This window comes from Neolamprologus multifasciatus, chromosome 20, assembly GCF_963576455.1.
Source record: "Neolamprologus multifasciatus chromosome 20, fNeoMul1.2, whole genome shotgun sequence".
NCBI lineage: Eukaryota > Metazoa > Chordata > Actinopteri > Cichliformes > Cichlidae > Neolamprologus > Neolamprologus multifasciatus.
In genome coordinates this window covers 12913332-12934589 of record NC_140458.1, presented here as the reverse complement: position 1 = coordinate 12934589, position 21258 = coordinate 12913332, and the positions used below count along the sequence as shown (strand labels likewise).

The 21258-nt window shown below is 41.5% G+C and overlaps 1 protein-coding gene across 7 annotated transcripts in view; it reads right to left on the bottom strand.

Moving 5' to 3' along the window:
- Nucleotides 1-21130, bottom strand: part of LOC146494549 (serine/threonine-protein kinase WNK2) — a 43703-nt gene extending 22573 nt beyond the window's left edge. For 2 of the 7 annotated variants that reach the window (XM_085146527.1, XM_085146529.1), the window contains exons 1-10: nucleotides 20566-21129; nucleotides 19384-20171; nucleotides 6402-6574; nucleotides 6100-6320; nucleotides 5836-5993; nucleotides 3852-3940; nucleotides 3230-3449; nucleotides 2042-2321; nucleotides 1841-1956; nucleotides 612-1514 (exon numbers count right to left, since the gene is read on the bottom strand). In XM_085146527.1, coding sequence (XP_085002653.1) covers nucleotides 612-1514; nucleotides 1841-1956; nucleotides 2042-2321; nucleotides 3230-3449; nucleotides 3852-3940; nucleotides 5836-5993; nucleotides 6100-6320; nucleotides 6402-6574; nucleotides 19384-20031 — 2808 coding nt within the window. In that variant the 5' untranslated portion in view covers nucleotides 20032-20171; nucleotides 20566-21129. Of the gene's footprint in view, nucleotides 1-611; nucleotides 1515-1840; nucleotides 1957-2041; nucleotides 2322-3229; nucleotides 3450-3851; nucleotides 3941-5835; nucleotides 5994-6099; nucleotides 6321-6401; nucleotides 6575-19383; nucleotides 20172-20565 lie in introns of all 7 variants that reach the window. The other 5 variants (XM_085146530.1, XM_085146531.1, XM_085146528.1 and 2 more) reach the window with 4 other exon arrangements.
- Between the last annotated feature and the right edge of the window lie 128 nt (nucleotides 21131-21258).

Genomic DNA, 21258 nt, shown 5'->3' with positions numbered 1-21258 from the left:
AAGGAGATATTTTTAAGTTAGTATCTGTTGGGAATGAATTTTCTAGTCAATGATCAAATCTAACAAAAGCTTATACGTGTGCCAGTTACATTAATTCATGATGGGTGAAAATATAATGAGAGGATGAGGGATAAAAATAAGTTCATGAAACACGTTTTAACAATGAGGAGGTCTTGACAGGTGTGAGCTAAAATGAGAGCACAAGGGAGAAAAAGTGGGAGAGAAAGAGGATGTAAATCAGACAGCTGCCTCTTCCCCTTTGGTTAGAGGATATCTTTCAGTGTCAAGCTCAACAGCTGTTGCATCTGGACAGTCAAGCAGAGAAGGAAAGGTTAAAATCTGGATCAGTAGTTAAAGGCATTGGTTAAGGTTGATCGGAAGGAAATGTAATATGTTAGAGGTTGCACCATTGTTCTCCGTCAGCAGCAAGCTTATGATTTCTAAGAAGACAGTTAGCTCTAGAGGCCTATGAGGGCAGCAAGACTCAGTGGGCAGTTAATCAGACCAGCTTCATGCAGAATAATGCAGAACCATCTACAAGCTGGGAAAATGTGTTAAGCAGGTTTTGGCCCCATCATAGGACGCGAAAACAACTTGCTCTTGTAACCTACCACTCCTACAGCCCTGGTAACTTGCTGCTCTCTGGCACAGCATCTGTCTTCACACTCCTGGAGAGGTTCGTGGTCCCCAACAAGACTGCTAATCTGGAACTGACTCTTTAGGCTGCAGTCTCCATCACTCCCGGTTGGACTGAGAGCAGCTGAAGAGTACAGTGATGAGGCTTGGGCAGGTGTGGGGGGACAAGGGGCTGCTTTGCGACTGATTATATTAAAGAGGGACTGCTGCAGCTGTGAGAAATTGGAATAATCACTTGAAGCCTTCAGCAGTCCATAGCCAGGAGTGCTCATCATTCCACCAGGTGATGGGTGGTGTCTAAAGTCACATGGACATTGGTGTGTTGGCATGACAACAGAATGACAGTGGTGCCTCCAATCTTGTGACCTCAAATGAAGCATAGAAATACATGCCTGGCACACAGAGCCCCTGTGCATTGCAATATGGTGGTTGTGATGAGAGGTCAGACTCAGAAGACTACTAAGGTCAGAGTGCCTTCGTTCAGTTGGCACAGGAAGTGATAATGTCTCTGATGGCGATCTGATGTTGATATCACTAAGTCGGCGGTGGTCAGTAGGTGAAGAGATGGGGGAGACTTTTATTACTGGCATAGCACTCTGTGGGGAAAACCCTCCATAAGACTCTGAGTGCAGCTCAGCAGAGCTGAGTTCTGACTGTTCTGGTACCGTTGGGTTGGGACTGACTGATCTCTTAGACTGAATGAGGGCATGCAGTCGAGCAATGTGGTTTGCCCTTTGAATGTCAATAACAGGGGCACTTCCCCTCCGGCCTTCAGCTCCCAATCGAGCCCTGAGCTCTGGGCTCAGCGTTGCCTCCCACACTTCACCCCGTTCGCAGTACTGGGGTCGATCTGTCAGAAAATGGCTACTGCTCGGGCACTGATTGAGGAACAACCCAAAAGCAAAACATATGTTACTCAAAATAAACAGGGCATAACAAAAAGAATATGATGATGTGGTGAGGACAAACAAACTTGTTCACAAAGACAAATGACTGCATGAAAAATACATGGGCACGTTATATGCACATGTAAAGAAATGTGTATGCGTGGTAACTCTTAAATGTGTGAATAAAGCATGTGTGTGGGTGTTTGTGTGTTCAGTTTCAAGGTCAAGTGCGTGTTTGCTAGTTCTAAATAGTCTATGTTTTTAAATAAAACTGAATGCACATGGTCCACCAGGGTGTGTAAGCTCCTGATACAGACCTGCTGTGTTGCCATAGTAATAGGCTCGAGCAGGGACTGGTAGAGGACACTGTGCTGGCTGCTGTGGGAGTCCGAGTACACTGTGGAGCCCATGCCACTGTCAAGTGTGCTGTCTGCTGCAGAGACACATAAATCATCCACTCATAAAAAAGTCAAAGATTAGGCTTGTGCTTCGGGGTAGATGAGAACAGAATCTCTTACATGTTACTGAGGTGGCACTGGCTGTGAGGGTATGCAGCCTGTTGTACTGGTCTGCCTCTGGTTCTTCTGGTTCCAGCACAAGGGGCTGCCCTACATGTGGCACCCCAGCAGAGATGCCCTGAGATGGTGTCATCTGGGTGCTGTGTCCTCCTTCACCCTGATTCTCTGCAGCCGCTGCAGACACTGTGCGCTCTCGTCTCCATTTGATCAGTGCCACACGGTCCCTGATCGACTTTCCCACGGTCTTAGCATCGCTCTCATGGAAGAAGCCAGACTCCACCTGACAGAGAAAAGGGAAGAGCATGACTTTCAGGATATTTTTAGCAGTGAGCCATGTGAGGGAAGAGAGGGTGCATATAAAAAGGGGAGTGCACGAGGCAAAAAGAAGGAGCAAGAAAAGGAAGGAAGAGAAAATCTATTTTAAGGGGATCAGAGCAGTGGGGAAACGTTTCCTTTGTCTGCTGCTTGGCTCACTCTTCACAACAGAACTGTCTGGTCTGTTACATCAAAACGTCCGTCTTTCGCTCCAGTGTTTACATGTGATGTACAAACAAATACAAAAATGTTGTGCTATGTACTGCACTGTTTCAAAGGAAGTTTCATCAGGAAATTTTCTCCACGTTATTCTCGCTAAAGGTATGACATCTGCAGTTTTACTGTGTGCCACCCTTATTTTCCTCTCAAAGCCTGTCTTCGGCTGAAGAAAGGCTTACAATGACAATGTTTACATTCCCTATCTGAAGATAACCCAATACACTTTCTCCAATACCCCTATTAGGGCACTTTTTCTATGGTGTAAAAGAATGTTAGACAAGTGACAAAACAAGAGTTTGAGTAATGAAAATCATAGCTCCACAATGAGAACTGTCCATTTTTTTCTGGATCTTGTTTTTATTGCTGGGCCTGTGGAAACTTTATCTGATTGCGTTCACTCGAGAAAACTACGTAAACAAAAAGAAAATAATAGTACTATATTCCTGGAAGTTATCAATCTTAGCAATCTGCACTATATAAAACCAAACACTAGAAGACAATAAGCCTCTAAGAAATGCAAAGCATAAAAGTGTGGTGTCAAAAAAACATAAAACGACAAAGAAATAGAAACCATTTCTAGTACTCAACATTCAGATTTAACATTTCCATGTATGAAAAGAATTCTGTAATGTATAGCTAAAAACATTTACTCACCATTTCTTGTGCGACAACCTCAGGGACCTCCTTCTCCAGGTCAAATGTAAACTCAATGGCCCCACTCTCCTTGTATTTCCCTTTTAACTTCTTGGGGTCCTCCACCCACAGTTTGAGAGCTATTGAGGACTTTTTTCCATCATCCTCCTCAGCTAGCTCCACCCTCACACCTGTGTCCTCGGCAAAAAAAGCGTGATTCAACAGATCTTTGATCGTGTACCTGGGAACAGAAAAAGAAAAGCTCTGACTCCAGTGAAAAGATGTTCAAGATACAGTAAAGTTAACAGTGACACAGAGCCATTCATGGTCGCATATTACTTGTGCTTCCCAGATCACCAATCACTGAACCTAATCATGATTCATTAAAAAATAAATAAATAAACAAACAAAAAAAGCCACAAGAAACTAATTAAAGGTTATTTGCCCCGATGTACACAAACTAATTATGTAACAGAATTGAAAGACACCCCACAGATAGATAGAAACTGCAGTGCTGCTGAGAGCCCAGCTGTCAGTGCCACAGCAATGAAATGGGGGAGGTGAGACAAGGCATGAAAGACGAGAGGGCACCTTGTGGGCCCTGTTGGCTGGACGCTGGACATCGCCGGGCACAGTCACTCACCGTTCCTCTTTCTTTTGGCAGATGCACTCTCCAATGATCTCCTTGATTTCAGGATCCATGACCTTGTTGTAGCTGGCTGGCTTTACTCCCTGAGCAAAGGGAAATATAAGCAAAACATTGTGGATATGTCATGAAAGGATGTCATGTTGATGAGAAAACATAACAAAAGAGAAAAAAAATGAACACATGAATGGAAATTTATTTTTTGTGATGCTCCACCCAAATCTTATCTTCTAAGTATCACGCACTCGCTCTCTGAAAAGAGAGCCGAAAGTACCACAGCAGTGGTCAGTTTGAATTCATGTCAGGTCCCACAAAGCATAAAAACATCCAAAGGAAGCCTCACAAAAACTCCGGCAGCATAGTAAATGCTCAAAGCACAAAAAACACCTCGTTCTCATACAAAGGCTTTCAAAGTTCCAATTTACACATGAGCAGCCAGATGTTGTTTTGTAAACTACTATAACAGTCAGTTGGTCTAAATTCGGCTGTTTTGACTGTGCAGACGGTCCTGAGTTGTCACAGCTGGTGTGGTTTAACAATAGATTTGATGCCCAATAGATTTTGAGCAGTTCTTCTAAAAATGGATGAATTCTGTCTTTTCTTAACATAACACTTCTATTTAGTTTCTTACAGGTATAATCTACCCAGTTATTTTTTTTAATTGTGCAGCCAGACTATATAAAATGTGTGATATAATTAACTGGAGAAAATAAAGTTTCTGCATCAAAATAAACTAGATGTAAAGTATATGCATATATCTGGATTAATATTCCACCAATTATTCAGCTGGATGCTGTATCTCTTCAGGGAGTACACACAATGTATAATGCTATTAGGGTTTCTCTTTGATCAGCCTTCTATTAACATCCCACTGTGGAAGGCACATTCATATGAATACAATGCAAAAAATAGCAACTATAGAGAGCTGCACTGATGCTCCCTAACCATTAATATAGGTTGAGAGACTGCTTTAACAGCTGCTAACAGGTGAAAGAGTCTGTTTTTTTCAGGTCCAACCCTGCCAAGTTTTAAAAGTGAAAACAGTAATAATCAGTATTCAAAGCACTATGCTTTGCTAGCAAAGGAAGATGTACAGAAATACAGCCTTTAGGCTTCATCCAGAAAACAAAAGAAACTTGGACCCCCTGAGTGACACCATATGGCTGATTAGACTCTTCAACCAAGAAATTCAACACTGAGGAATCATCTACCTGAAAATGGTGCCGATTTTGTACTCTGAGAAATTCTCTGGACTTATTATCTGAAATGGCAAAATAAACATCCCAACCTTGCTATGCCATGTTCACAAAGCATGACACTGAATTATTAATATATTAAAGAAGTCACTTTCTTGCTGAACATTTTAGAAACCTTGGTAAATGAATATATGGAAAAGTCTTAGTATATGAAACTATCAACTTCTTAATTTTAATAAACAGTGCATTTATCACCTTAAAGGTTTTGCATTTAATACTGGTGACAGCTGATGAGCAATTAGTTCAGCCTCTTTTTGCCTGTATATCATCTTTTATTCCAAGCATATTGTCATTATGGTTCATCATATTTCTATTAGGGCTACTTAACATTCATTCATTAATGTTTAAATACTGGACAGATCTCTAGGTTTCTGTTAAAATCCCTGTGTGTAAGCCCATTTTTGAAAGGTCATTACCTTAATCTTAATTTAACATTAAATATTTAGAAGTTCAATTTGTATGCATAATTAGAGCTCTGAGAAATTATGACCAAAGTATGTTTTCCATGAACAGGTGATTTTGGTGGAAACATATTAATGTAAATGTAAAACACCATGCTGTGTGACCAGTTCCAGAGTGTACTGCATAACTGTAGCATCCCTGGTTTGATTCCAGCTGAAGATCTTTGTTGCATGCTAAAGCCCTCTCTGCGCCTCTCCTTCACAGTCAGGCGTCCAAAATAAATGCAAGAATTAAAAAAAAAAAAATTGCACAGCATGACTCACACTGGTAACTTTGCGGTAGATTTGAGCAGCATTCTGACACTCAGAATAGGGATATTCAGAGGTGGCCATTTCTAGCATACACATGCCAAAGGCATAGACATCCACAGCCTCGTCATAGTGTTCCTCATACATCTCTGGGGCCATGAACTCTGGAGTGCCTGCAGGAGCAGATGGAGAGAACAAGAGTGCCCAGTTGACAAATTACTAATACTTCTTACTGTAAAAACCACAAATCTGTCAAGTCACATTTTAAAAGTCTCCTACCTATGACACTCTTAGCAAAAGAAGCTGCCTTGAGTGTTGCCAGACCTAAATCCCCTATCTTTACTGAACCTGTAGGTCCAGTAATAAAGATGTTGTCACATTTAAGATCTCTGTGAATGATGGGAGGCGTCCTGGTGTGGAGAAAGTGGAGGCCTTTAAGGATCTGTCTACACCAGCTCCTTAACACTTTGGGCTTCATTACCTTGAAACGCTTTAGATAGCTGCATGAAGGAAAGGGAAACCTATTAGACCATAATTAAATGAGCAGCAAATTAAAAGCAACTGCCTACATCCATACTCACGTTTTTAGCGTTCCTGACGTCATGAGCTCTGTTACTAAAACAATGCACTTCTTTCCTTTAAGCGGTGACTCCCAGAAGTCGTAGAAACGGACAATGTTGGGATGCTGGAGGCCCTTCAACATTTCTGCTTCCTCTTTAAAGCGCTGACGTTCCATTTTAGAAAGCTTACGATCCTAGAGGAAACAACAGATGAAGAAATGATGACTATGAAGCCCCTAAAATAACTGTAAAACATATTTGCTGCACAAAAACTACCAGATGGAAGAGCATCCCATAGTTCCTCCACATTTTAAATTCATGCTTCTAGTATGCTTTTGAAAGTGGGAAATACGGAGTAGTTGAGGTGGAGGTTAGTGTCAGTCTCTGAGACATATACACATCTCTAATTAGACCATACAGTGGGGCAAAAAAGTATTTAGTCAGCCACCGATTGTGCAAGTTCCCCCACTTAAAATGATGACAGAGGTCAGTAATTTGCACCAGAGGTACACTTCAACTGTGAGAGACAGAATGTGAAAAAAAAATCCATGAATTCACATGGTAGGATTTGTAAAGAATTTATTCGTAAATCAGGGTGGAAAATAAGTATTTGGTCACCTCAAACAAGGAAAATCCCTGGCTCTCACAGACCTGTAACGTCTTCTGTAAGAAGCTTTTCTGTCCCCCACTCGTTACCTGTATGAATGGCACCTGTTTGACCTCATCATCTGTATAAAAGACACCTGTCCACAGCCTCAACCAGTCAGACTCCAAACTCCACCATGGCCAAGACCAAAGAGCTTTCGAAGGACACCAGGAAAAGAATTGTAGACCTGCACCAGACTGGGAAGAGTGAATCTACAATAGGCAAGCAGCTTGGTGTGAAAAAATCAACTATGGGAGCAATCATCAGAAAATGGAAGACATACAAGACCACTGATAATCTCCCTCGATCTGGGGCTCCACGCAAGATCTCATCCCGTGGGGTCAAAATGATCATGAGAACGGTGAGCAAAGATCCCAGAACCACACGGGGGGACCTGGTGAATGACCTGCAGAGAGCTGGGACCAAAGTAACAAAGGTCACCATCAGTAACACACTACAACGGCAGGGAATCAAATCCCGCAGTGCCAGACGTGTTCCGCTGCTGAAGCCAGTGCATGTCCAGGCCCGTCTGAAGTTTGCCAGAGAGCACATGGATGATACAGCAGAGGATTGGGAGAATGTCATGGGGTCAGATGAAACCAAAGTAGAACTTTTTGGTATAAACTCAACTCGTCGTGTTTGGAGGAAGAAGAATACTGAGTTGCATCCCAAGAACACCATACCTACTGTGAAGCATGGGGGTGGAAACATCATGCTATGGGGCTGTTTTTCTGCCAAGGGGACAGGACGACTGATCCGTGTTAAGGACAGAATGAATGGGGCCAAGTATCGTGAGATTTTGAGCCAAAACCTCCTTCCATCAGTGAGAACTTTGAAGATGAAACGAGGCTGGGTCTTCCAACATGACAATGATCCAAAACACAAAGGAGTGGCTCCGTAAGAAGCATTTGAAAGTCCTGGAGTGGCCTAGCCAGTCTCCAGACCTCAACCCCATAGAAAATCTGTGGCGGGAGTTGAAAGTCCGTGTTGCTCGGCGACAGCCCCAAAACATCACTGCTCTTGAGAAGATCTGCATGGAGGAATGGGCCAAAATACCAGCTACTGTGTGTGCAAACCTGGTAAAGACCTATAGTAAACGTTTGACCTCTGTTATTGCCAACAAAGGTTATGTTACAAAGTATTGAGTTGTATTTTTGTTATTGACCAAATACTTATTTTCCACCCTGATTTACGAATAAATTCTTTACAAATCCTACCATGTGAATTCATGGATTTTTTTTTCACATTCTGTCTCTCACAGTTGAAGTGTACCTCTGGTGCAAATTACTGACCTCTGTCATCATTTTAAGTGGGGGAACTTGCACAATCGGTGGCTGACTAAATACTTTTTTGCCCCACTGTATGTGTGTCAAAGCTGATGACTGTCACAAGTGTACGTGTGTGTGAACATTCAGATGAGTGTCTTTTTCAATCAGTAAGAACATTCTGCCACATCTTTTGTTTGCAAATACATTTTTAGATGTAATATGATCAGATGTGACCTCTTACTTGCTAGCTTTGATTTGTCCAGGAACACTGAGGACATGTAAGGAGAAAGAGGGGCGACAAAGGGGTGGGAGAATGAACCAAGGCATTAACATCGTCACACCCTCAAAATGCTATGGCTAAAGGTTATGTGTCATCGATCTCTGCCATCTTTCACTCGCTTTCTCACTCTCTCACCCTCTTAGTCCCCTCCCCCCACATCTGCAATCTATCTCCTTTTCTGCACCCCGACCACTCCCTTTTTCATCCCCAAGATCCCCCCACAAACACAAAAAGCATCTTCTGTAGCTACTCTCTCACCATTTCTCAGTTCCTAGTCTGGCAGCACCAGGCTGTATCTAGTGGAAGGTTGTGGTTTCTTTCCTGTGATTTTTTTTTTCTTGTCTTTTTTTTTTTACTGCCACTACATCAACGACTTATATAACACACATACACACAGTGAGCTGTGTCTAGCAGCAAGACCCCACCCATCACAGAAACCGACGACACTGATGGTGGAATGCAGTGAAAACAACCTAGCGGGATTTAATCTATTCAATTATTCACCCAAAGTCAACTTCCTTCTTAGATGAAACTGCAATTAGAAAATGAACATGAATAACCAGAACATTGTGATTCAATGTGTTGAGGCGTGGATTGATGTGATGGATAAGGCTTGCATGTATAAGAATGTGGCATGTCAGGTTTTTTTGTGTAAGTGTGTATGGTGGTGATGGTGGTGGTGAGGGGTGTGGGGATTTTCACTGCACTCTTCTGAAGTCCCATGAATAATTCAGTTCTGCAGAGAACTCTTTCTACTGAAGCAAGCTGAGCAATGAAAGACTTGGGCTGGCTAGGTTGGGCTGGGTTATCCCCATGTGCTGTTTGTTGCACAGGAGCACCACATGGTCTGAAGCTTACCTGAAACATAGGTCTAAAAAAGAGCAACAAAGAGGAACGAGGAAGACCGCTTAAAGCATGAGTGCTGCAGCTTTCTTTCCTTTAGGCAATCCCCCCCCCCCTCTCCAGATTACTTCCTTTACTGCTCCCTTGCTTTCTTGATCTCATCTTTCAGGAAACCTGCTGCTTTTTTCAAATAAGCCCCAATTCAGAGTGTTCCCCCAAGCTCCAGTCACACTCCCCGCATCACCCCCTACATTTGCACCCTCACTTGTCTTTCCCTCTTAGCAGACACTGGGGTTTCTGCATAATTCAGAAGCCACATGCAGGCTGAGAGGCGTGGCTCACTGCGTCGAGAGTTATGTGCACTTACATGCTTTTGCACACTGAGAGAATGGAAGAATGTCACTTTGAAAATCAATTTCCTCATAGCTACTGTGAGGTCTTTAACAAGTGTGACTCATTACAGTACATTTGCTGCACTACAAACAGACCATTTATTGTTTGTGTGCATGTATGTGCATGTAATCTTATCGCACCTGTGCTTCATTGCAGAGCAGGTAACTGCTTGAGTGAAGTCAAACACACAAACTGAAAGCTACAGCAGGCAGCAAGGGCAGAAAAATAGATAGTGACATTATCAGGAAGCAATCTTTAAACCTGTTCTCTACAATGCTGCCATCCACTATATCTGTATGCTCACCTCTGTTAATTCCACAGCTCTGCTAGCTCATACAGCGACACAGAATATCAGAATGAGAAAGCAAACCACTGGGTTTTTGGTGTTGGAAGAATCAAGTAATGGATTAAAATATTAGATCCAGGAACTCTGCAAGCTTATCATAGTATATAAATGCAGTGTCAAAATCATATTCTTGACCTAATGTCACATTAAGTAGGAATAGCATACTCCTATTGTGAAGGGATTGCTATCAGTCCAGCTACTTTACCTGAGGATTTAAGGATAATTATAACAAAGCTGTAAGAGTTACACTTCCTAATGAAAGGAGCTTACTGATTGTATATAAAGGGCTTTAGCCTTCTACCTGAAGGCTACTGACATAATCAGACATACTTACATTTTTTTGTGGATCATGAAAACATTCCCTTTGTCTGGATTTAAATTACACTGATGCAACGAATGCTACCCAAAATTACAGTATGTACTAGCATCAGGTATGACTCCAATTGTACCATTTTACATGATCCCAGATCTCACTACATGAAAAATTAATCCCCCATCTCTGATAAAAGATTCAATTCACAATCCATCTGAAAGCATAGAACAATGCTAAGGTTGTGAAGTGGCACATGGACTGAGTGGCTAATGAGTGGCTGCTGACAAATGTAGTTCACACACAGCTCCGTTCTGTCTGAAGAAATCTTATGACTGTAATTTTTTATAGACACGAATTGCGTCTATTTTAGTTTGTCACAGTTTCCCCCAATGAGACAAAGCCTACAAGTTCTTACCTAATATACAAATATCTGAACTTACTGAACCAGTGAGATCCGCATCCTAGAGGCTAAATGTATTAGGAGAGAAACAGGTTTATGCATTAGTCCTGATTATGCCAGCCAAATTACAAATTGTCTGGCTGTTTCTTTGCCACTACAACTTAGCGTTCCTAATTACTATTTCTGCTTTACCTAATTAACTTGGCCTCATCTTGATCCTTAGTTAACAAGGAGCAGATTAGCAACACAGGGACTCCATAGCCACAGTGTTATTGGGATTTGTATTCAAACAACTTGTCAACAAATTGTAATATAAAAAAGGACAGCGGAACTCATATTTACTGTCACATGTTTTTGTCAATAAATGAAGATTAAGAAATATTTTACATGAATATTATAGTTATTTGTAAAATCCAGAAAAACTTGACTAGCATGCATACCCCAATACGCAGAAATCCCACAGCAAATAGGCCTTAGTATAGAATTTAAATGCCGCATTGAAAAGCTCAGGTTCAGTCTCACTCACAATGATAATGTGACGCATTAACAATCAATACAGGTCATATTCCTTTAACCATAGCTACAGAACTACCTCCTTACTGCCACATCTTATTCAGTTCATGCAGATATTTCAACAAAAAATGTTTGGACTCAAGGGAAACAAACCCTGGTTGTCAGGCTGAGGAGGTATGATAATTTACTTGGAAATCCTTTCCACCCATCCTTAATAACAGATGACTACTGCAGTGCTTCCGATGCTGTAACAAAAGCTGGTGCAGGGTGAGCCATGAGCCAGCAGACTGCCCGCAGCTGAATTGTGTCCCATCAGTCATGACTGCAGGAGGCTTTGACCGGCAGCTGTGCCAGCTACCATTATCCCTGTATTCATTGTTATACACCTGCCATACAACCATGGTAAACCCAGGCAGAGTAAAATGGCATACCCGGCATTCAGGGTGGCCCAGTATAATGTTTTGAATAAGAAAAGGCTGGTCAAATATCTGAAAAGCATTCTGAAAGAGACAAATGTATGCTTCACCTAGCCTTGGGAGGGAGGAGTCAAAGAGGCAGAACAACATTCAAGATGAGAAGCCACTCCGATACTGTGGCAGAAAACAACAATCAGATCATGCCCAAATGATTACTTTGCTGTTTGGGCATCAAAAGTGTGAGCTAAGAAAACAGAAGGGGAGAGACAAGCAGAAACTATGCGAAATAAAAGCATCACAGACACACTGAGAACAGAAGAAAACATAAGACACTAAATGAAATAAATGAATCGGGAGCTGATCATATTAAGAGCACTTGTGATTGTTGCTTGGATGTTTATGTGTATGAGTGTGACTAGCTGATTGTGACCAGCAGTAAGCCAAAGCAGATTAAAGCATAGAAACCTCCTATAAAGCTCTTTTCTGTGAAAACGCGTAGGCTGATCTATATATATCTATATATATCTATATAGATATATATCTATATATATATATCTATATATATATATATATAGATATATATATATACACAAACACTGTATTATATACACTTAGACTTACTAACTAAAAGTTGCATGTGGTAAATGAGGATTGTCTATTTATATTTAGCATAATGCATCACAGAATTCTGTCTGAGAGCCACAAATAATCATATATTGTTTTAACAATTCTTCCCTTTAATAAAAAAGGCAAAATATTCCATATGTAATCGTGTATATATACAGATAGATATAATTACATTATTTATTATTGGATTTAAGCCAAGTAGAAAATAAGTCATGTTATTTTATTCATTTCTAATCTGCTTTAACTGGTAACATTTTTAGCAGCATTAGCTTGTGTGTCCAGCCAATCCAACCCAGGGTACGACAGCTGGTGGTGACACTTTCAATACACTGACCCCAAACACTGATACTTAACGGTAACACAGTCACTCAGACCCATTGTAAAAACCATGGAGGAGCTGACAGAGTGGCTACAAATAGCTGCAGTGCTATGATACACCAGGTGGCAAATTTTACCCATCTGCTCTGAACTTCAGACAAATTCACAAATGTGTTCAGTGTCCATGTAAATGACTAAAGCCTACTGTAGCCAGTGTGGACCGGTGCAAGCCAGAAAGTGAGAGTGCGGAGGGTGGACAGGCTTCCACATGTCCTGCATTGTACAGACCACTGATGATGAGGGTTGGCACTGAGATAAGGACAAGAGCAATGATTTGTCGAGTAGAGCTGCCCTGATTTGAACTGGGTGGCCTGGCTAAACTCCCTGCTTTGACAATTTTAGAATCTGCTGCAGTGTTTGGAGCCACTTAGACAGCCTTTATTCGGCATAATACCCTGACCCAGACTAAACAAGTAAAATACCAGGAAGAAGGATCCTACATTGTTTAATCAAAGAATTAGAAACTTCTTATAGCAAAGACAACAATCACATATTCAGTTTATCAGCACATTTGAGGATTTATAAATGAAATAAGCTCCCAGCATAAATGTTAATAGCAGTTTACAGTAATAGTGACTTGAGATGGAAGTGCTACAGTGAGCCCATTTGTTTTTTAGTCATTACATAAACAGCTTAGTAACGCAGAGGCCAACTAGAGTGAAGTAACCCTTGTCTTCATACCACAAAGCCTAAGCAGGAGGCCTTAACAGGATACAGAAGTGCTCCAGGTTTGTTCATACAAATAACCTTCTTGAATTCCAAAAGGGATTACTAGTCCTAATGAGCTGTTGTGACACTTTCTATTGTTGGGGGGGAGGAAAGAGAGCGGTCAAAGGCCATTTAGCTAAATGTCCTAATGTAAGGTGCTGCTCTGAAAGCTGCTTAGAGAATCTCTGTACGAACTGTTAAGGCAATACTACAGCGGAGGTACTAGCACAGCAAGTCAGATACAATATATATAGACCACAAGATAAAAACTGTGAAGACTGCAGCATAGCAACGTGTGTCAGCTTTAATAAAAGTCTAGCCAATGTGGCATTTAAGTCAAAACAAGGCTGCATACAAGAGGTCCGATAGCCACCCCTGTAACTGATAGACCGTTTTAGGCAAACCCTAATGTGTAGCTTCCATTACTGGTCAATTAACTAATTAATCACTTGAAAATTGCTCTGCAGCTCCCTGATAAACACATTTGAGTCTGCTTCGAACAGTTATAACATCAGTGTATTTTTCAGTGTGGGACATTTTATACGATCAATAAAGAAAAAGAGGTATGGACCACAATATTGAACTGCAACGTGCTGAACAATACCGCAAACCTAAGGCTTTAAATCGACAAAATATCACATCTCACAGGAATTATAACTAATATGATTCTGGTTTTCTTAATTTTATCCACCTGTGTATAATGTAGCATTTTATAGTAAAAATATTAAAAATACTGCAACTGTCTCTTTAACCAAATGTTTGCTTAAATCACAGTAAAGGAGTTTTCCCAACTTTTTTTAATCTAACTGAAAACATTCAAAACATTGTGTATGTCTGTGTATGTATGTGCTCCCCATTATCCTTCCTAAACATTAAGATAAAAAATTATTTATTCCTTTGCAGCTTTTCCTTTCAGACGATGTGGGACAAAGACCATGAATAAACCAACATACAAGGCGAGAGTTTTTGGGTAAGCATCATTTTACCAGTTAAGACATGCTGTGGATTTACAATTCTTTCTAAAGCTGTTTCATCAATAGAGTACATACACTTCAGGCCTAGGCTATGTTCATAATGATAAGTGATGGTTACTAGATCCAATTATGTTGCAACTTGAACAATAGAGTGACCAGCACACTGATTCAGCCATACAGCAAACACATTCAGATGCTCTCAAATGAATGGAAATGACTTAAATGAAAACAACACCAACAACAAAAAGACTGTACAAGAGACAACTATCACACCTGCAGCATGCAACTATACCACACGTCACACCAGTAGGCATATCTGTCTTTGCCATTGCTTTTCAGTTGACTTGGTGACGCGGGAATTCAGATGGGGGAACAGATAAGGCACTGCCACAGTGAATGGCTCTCCATGCTGCCCAGGGCCTCTCAATGCCAGATGGGCTGTAAACAATGACCCATTTGGGCATCTCCAACTTTGTTTACCTTTTTTTCATCTGTGCAGACAAGGAGAAGATGTGTTATTACACATGTTAATCCAGAGAGAAAGCATGGTATCATCTTGTCAGATGAGAGTGCAATCTAAATCTATGATTACAGTGAAATCCAGCATTTGGAGTGAAGAAACAGATCTAGTGAGTAAGCTGCTGGGTTTGTTTGGTTCAAGAAATCCCTAATCTTCAGCAAAGACAGGCGGCCTGATAACACTGCCATGGCATCATTGCCAACTCTGCAGTCACAAGCTGAAAAAAGAGATTTAATCTACAAAATAAGCTCACTGCCAAATACCTGAGAAGTCTGCAAAAGGTCAGAAGTAAACTGTCTGCAAGTGTGCACACAGCATTCAACACTGAGATAAAAATCAATACACTGAGCCACAAGTGGTGGAAAGAAAAAGTTTCCAAAGTTTAGAAACTAAATTTCAGAGAGCAATAATGATTAAGACAAAGTAAAAAGAATCACAGGATGTGTTTCTTCTCAACAATGAAAGGACTGAAAACAGGCAGTCTTCTCTCACATTAACATCCTTGCATGAGCCAGGGCCATCTGTGATATGCCAGCAGCCTGGCACAGAAACAGAGATGTGGGGGAGATGGGCATGAACGGGAAGGGGCAGGGCTAAGAGAGAGAGACGAGGGAGGAAGAGAGCAAAAACAAACACGAGACCAGATTAAAATTTCTAGGGAGGAAAGCCATGTGACCATAAGAAGGTGAGAAAACAGTGGAAAATCAAGAGTGATATCTCATGTTTCTCTGTCTTCCATGGGGGTATCTCCTGTTTTCCACAACAGTTTGCTTGGAACGGCAAAGCTGGCATCATACACATGCACACGTAAGATTTTACCCCCTTGTTGTTTACTCTGACCTACTTCAGGTGCAAGCTTAAGACTTGCTGAAACCTGCACTTTATTATTTTGTTGAATATGACCAAAAAGATCTTGTGTGATAGTGGGCAGGAGAGCTCTGAGTCTGTGCAGCGATTTTTACCATGCTATCTCAGGGTAACAGTATGAAGCAAGCTCAACACAGCTAAGCCTTCTTTGCATTAGATGGCTTGGAAAAACCAAGAAAGGCTAGAAAGATAATGGATATAATGGTGGTTATAAACTGTCTTTAACCACGTTTTCCACGTGCTCGCATAAAAGACACTCACAAAACGAATAAATTGATTGGTGCCACAAAAAGGGTAAGAGAGGAATCCATCCATCCATCCACCCATTTTTTTCCACTTATGTAATTCAGGGTTGCAGGGGGTTCTATCCCATGGGGCAAAAGATAAGATATACCCTGGGCAAGTTGTCTGTCTATCACAGGGTGCAAGACAAGAATGCTGGCAGAGAATTTATTAATGGCATAGTTATAATTTCTATCATATTTATCTTATCCAGTGCATGCCCATTGCTGGTGTTTACTTCTAACATAAAAGCTGCTCATTAGAACGTCATACGTTTAAACGTGAAACACATGAAGTACATTTGCACTTTCAGTGACAGATACCTGGAAATTACTTTGGCTACTTTGAATGACTCATTTTACTGAATGAATATACTCTGTGATTCTCTGTAAATACCAACAGAATAAAACATGTTATTATCTGTGTTCGTTTAGCTGCAATACCTGCAGTATAAAACAGGCTTAGTAACAAATACAGACCGAGAAGAGAAACAATTTTATGCGCTTTCGCAGCTGATATAGACGATTCACTGCAGTCTTCAGACACATGTTGCTCTTCAGAGAAAAAAAGAAATCCCAGCTGGAATCAGAATAGAATAAATTCAAAACATTCAAAAACAACTGTTGAGGTTTTCTGCAGAATATCTCAGCTTCCTGAAAGTACTAGCAATCCCACTTAACGGTGTATTATAGAGATGCTGGCAGAGACTGATCTGCCAGTACAATTGTGCCTCCGGACTGTATGTGCTGACCGTCCTGGTTATATATATATATTTTTTAAAGCAAGCTGTATAGTAAGCCAAAACAACACCAAAGAACCCTGCACAACAGCAATCGTGACATCCGTTTTGGCACTGGCTGCTGTGCACAAAGAAGAAAACAGCTTGCATGCACCACCTGTGAGATGTGCAGTATATATATCACTATGGTGATCGAGTCAGGTTCAAAGAGCTCCACCTTGAAAAGTCTGCCTTTAGGCTCAATATACACTACGATCCTATTGATCTCACTTCTTAGTTCATCTCTCCAGTGATTTCATCCTGATTACAGCTTGACAGACAATAACATTGAGGATGTCGATAAAGCCTACTGAAGCTACTCCTTCTTCTACTTTCTTTAGAAGTAAAGAATCTCATTTCCCCTACTACAGTCTGCAGATTATTACAAATGCCCATAATTAAGAAGTGTGCTGTTGGTGTAACTGCACAATGCAGCAACTCTAAATTGAATTCAGACATTGTGTAATATAGCAGTGTAAATACACACTGAAACATCCAGAATGACAGATTAAACAATGTAACTTTTCCACAAAAACTTCAAGCTTCTCAAATGTAACGTTTCATATGTTTGCTTGGCCCTTTAAAAAATAAATGAAACACCTTGGAATTTAGACAGGACAAGATATCTGAAATGTCAATTAATCCAATTCTGTTTTATAGTCACTCAGTCTATAAAACATCAGATAAGGAAATTAATTGTCTTATATTTTGTATTCTGTGACCAACAGCAAAAATTCCAGAGTAAAAATCCGTTGGGAATGTGTAATTATGCACAATAAATAGCTTCAACTCACTCATTAATCAATAAACGGCTGCAGATTAATTCTTCAGATATCACTAAGGAGGCAAGGAAACTCCTTTGTAAGACATTTAATGATTCAAATGGCCAATTAAGAAAATAAATGGATAATAATTACCTAAACTGCATCTGCTATGACAGTTTAACAACACATGAAAGAGTTCTGCCTGTTATTTTGTTTATCCAACAGTACCTAATGGAAGACCTTCAGCTCAAAGCTACAACAGTGTATATGAGATGACTACATGATCACTTGAATCATGATTAACATCCATTGTCAACTGTCCACTAGAGGGAGTTTTAATCTGTCTGTAGGGAAAAATAAAATAAGAGTACATAGATCCCTCTTCCACATTCTCCATCCACTGGACTGAACTACAGCTTTGTGTTGTCCAGTTGAGGAAAGCTCGGGGCTGCTTCCTGCTGTCAGCGTGCATGATATCATCATCCAAATGAGGCCTTCGAGTCTCAGTGTGTCTTTGCATGCTCAACAATGGCATGCTATCTTTAAAGTCCTTTTATGTGATGCTATGTGTCACTGCGCTGTAATGCTAAAGTCAGACAAAACAGGTTTAATTCCTGCCAGTGGATGAAGTGGTTTGCATTCTTTCATCTCGCACAGTACTGACGCAGCATGTTTTCAGTACCCTAGGCAAAGTATTCACTGAGGCCACTGACTGCCACAAGGCTCACAGCAGGCTATGGGGCAGGTTCAGCTGCTTCCTGTCTGCTCACCTCCTGTTACACAGAGGGTGCGATTGCAGGGAGTAGCACCACTAATAACATGCAGACACACTGCTGGGAGAGAGCGAACCGGCATCTCCTGCACTGTCCACTTCAATAATTGAGCTGAGTGTCATCATGCAATCAGCTGGCCAAACTGCCATGGAAAATTAAGGCTGTCTGAGCACACACAATGTAAAATAAATCCTTTACAAAATTATCTAAATAGGGAGGAAAAAAATAACAAATCACAGGACATGTTTTTGTACTTTGAGGGGGCCAGTCATGCTGACTATAGTCCCCCTTAAGCCTCCTGGGAGAAGGAGAGAGAATAATCCTTGTTGCAGTCTCAGAAGGATGGAAATAATTAGTTAATACCTTTGCACAGTCTAAGCTTGTGATTTCCTTGTGTCTATGTAACGCAAGAAAATGAACTCCCCTTGTGCATTTGCGAAACTGTCGATTGCCATACTTCAGCGATGGTATGTTCCTCCATGTCATGTCTACAGCTACTGCTTGTCAATCAGTCTTCCAGTGTAAGCCATTTAAAATTTAGTGGTGACCAATTTGCAACTCAGCATACTCCTTCATGAGACTAGAGGCTGATTGACAGCTCCCTGAAGACATCTCCATTACACTATCATGATGAGTGAGAACACAGAGGAGAAAAGATAGAGGGCTTCCTGTGGGAGTCAGGCATTCTTCCACTAATATTAATCACGCATATATTTATCGTAGAGGGAAAAATGTGAAGATACTTTTAGATAGCTCTGGTCAGCATCCATCTCATGGATTAAAAATGTGACAAATAAGCCTTTTTTTCACCGATATAAAAAAAATAATTGTGCCTTGTCTGTAACTGCTGCATACACAACGAATTGGTGTCACAGAAATCTTGTTAATGAGATGAGACAATTTTACTTCTTTACCTGCAGCTCACACCAGGCCACCTCCACCCAGGTCTCAGTATCCAGGCCTTTGTAGACTGTCTTGAAGGAACCTCTCCCCAGCTCTATGTCAAATTTAAGGAACCTTCCCCCTGGAGACGTGGAGACTGCCTTCATCTCTGCCTCCTCCTCATTCTCCTCAGTGGCTGCCTTGACAGCAGCTTTACCACCATCACTGCATGTAACATTTAACACGTCTCCACCTTTCTCCTTGTCCTCATCGGCGCTGGCGCTCTCTGTTGCACTGTCTTTAAGCCCACCTTGACTTTCAGTGCTGGATCCCTCCTGTATCCCACAGCTGGTCCCCCTAGACCTGTCCACAATTGTTCGCAGGTTAATGTTTAGGATCTTACTCCTGTTATTACATTCAGGTGCTTCAAAGGCCTGCTCATCTGTGTCTGAAAACCACAAACTTCTCCTGATGAATCTCTGATGCACAATCCTCTGATAACTGGAGGAAGGATATGCGCTGGGGTCACTCCCACCTCTCACTACAGAGTCCACAAGACTGACGGGTCCATCACCCATGGCCTCGCAAACATTTTTGCCCGGTTCACACTGAGACTTGGTTGCAGGCGAATTTCTCAGGTCTTGATGGTCCCCGGAGCCTGATTTAGACTCCGGCTCCATGGTGACTTAAAAGTTCAGTCGCCTTGGTTTCCAGGTCATTCGTGCCATCACGGGTAGACTTTCCAACACGCAGATCGACAGATGAATACCTGCAGCGCCCACTCGGTGACGCAGTTTGCCGGGAGAGGCCCTTAACGACACTGGGATGGATGACATAGACAAGATTTTATCCGCTAATAATAATAATAATAATAATAATAATAATAATAATAATAATAATAAAAAGAACCTGCAAAAGAAATGCGATATGCCCCAGTTATACATTATTGCTAAAGCTATCGATGGGCGTTAAGCATGGTAATAATCACTGAGGTGAAGTTAGCTGCTGTCAGTAAGAGGGGGTTGACAAAAAGACAAGCCCAGGAGTTAAAGCATTGCTTCCAGAAGCCGTCGTCGTCCAGGTGACCGAGAAACTAGCAAGCTGGTTTCGGCGACATAAGTTTGGCAACTAGCTAGCACTAAATTCCCCCCCAGTATACCCACAATATTATCTTACGTTCAAATACTGACATAAAAAAATAAGGCACGACTTACCTTGTTCAAAAAAGGGGCATAAAAAACACCCTCGAGTAAAACTGACGCTAGTGAAACACAGCAGAGACAAACCTGCCAGGTCCAGTAGCAGCGCTCAAAAAAAAAACCTCGCCAATGTTAGCCGACTGTCCACGACAAAAGGTGGACTTCAAAAACGCCCTATCTGCATATTATCTCCATTTTCAAGCACAGGAGCCGCCCCAGCGACCGCAAACAAATTCGGTCTTTCTTAACTGAACACATACCACATGCTGACAAGAAATAACTGACGAATCTCTTGTATTTATCTCCTTTTAAGTCCCCGCATCCCTCTCTTCGGTTGCAGCTCCCAATGCGACTCTCCCCACTGTTTCTTCTTCTTCTTCGCTGCCGCGTAAGTAAATAGCACACACAGGTCGCTTTAAGACTCGGGGTTTTTTTTATTTTTCCTGTAGTCCCCTCGGTAGTTAACTTAAACCAACAGCTGTTTGCGCTTGTCATCGCCTTCCACCATTTGGTTAGTGCACCGGTGAGGTACACCAAATGTGTTTCCCATTCAGTTCGCTTGGCTCCACGCCCCTGGTGAGGACTATAGAAGGGAGAAGGGTGGAGGTGGGGGGAATGGTCCATCCAATCATACGGCACTCTGGGACTCTCAGAAAGCCTACTCATCATATTGCTGTGCTGTCCAACAGACAGAGTGACACGGGATGA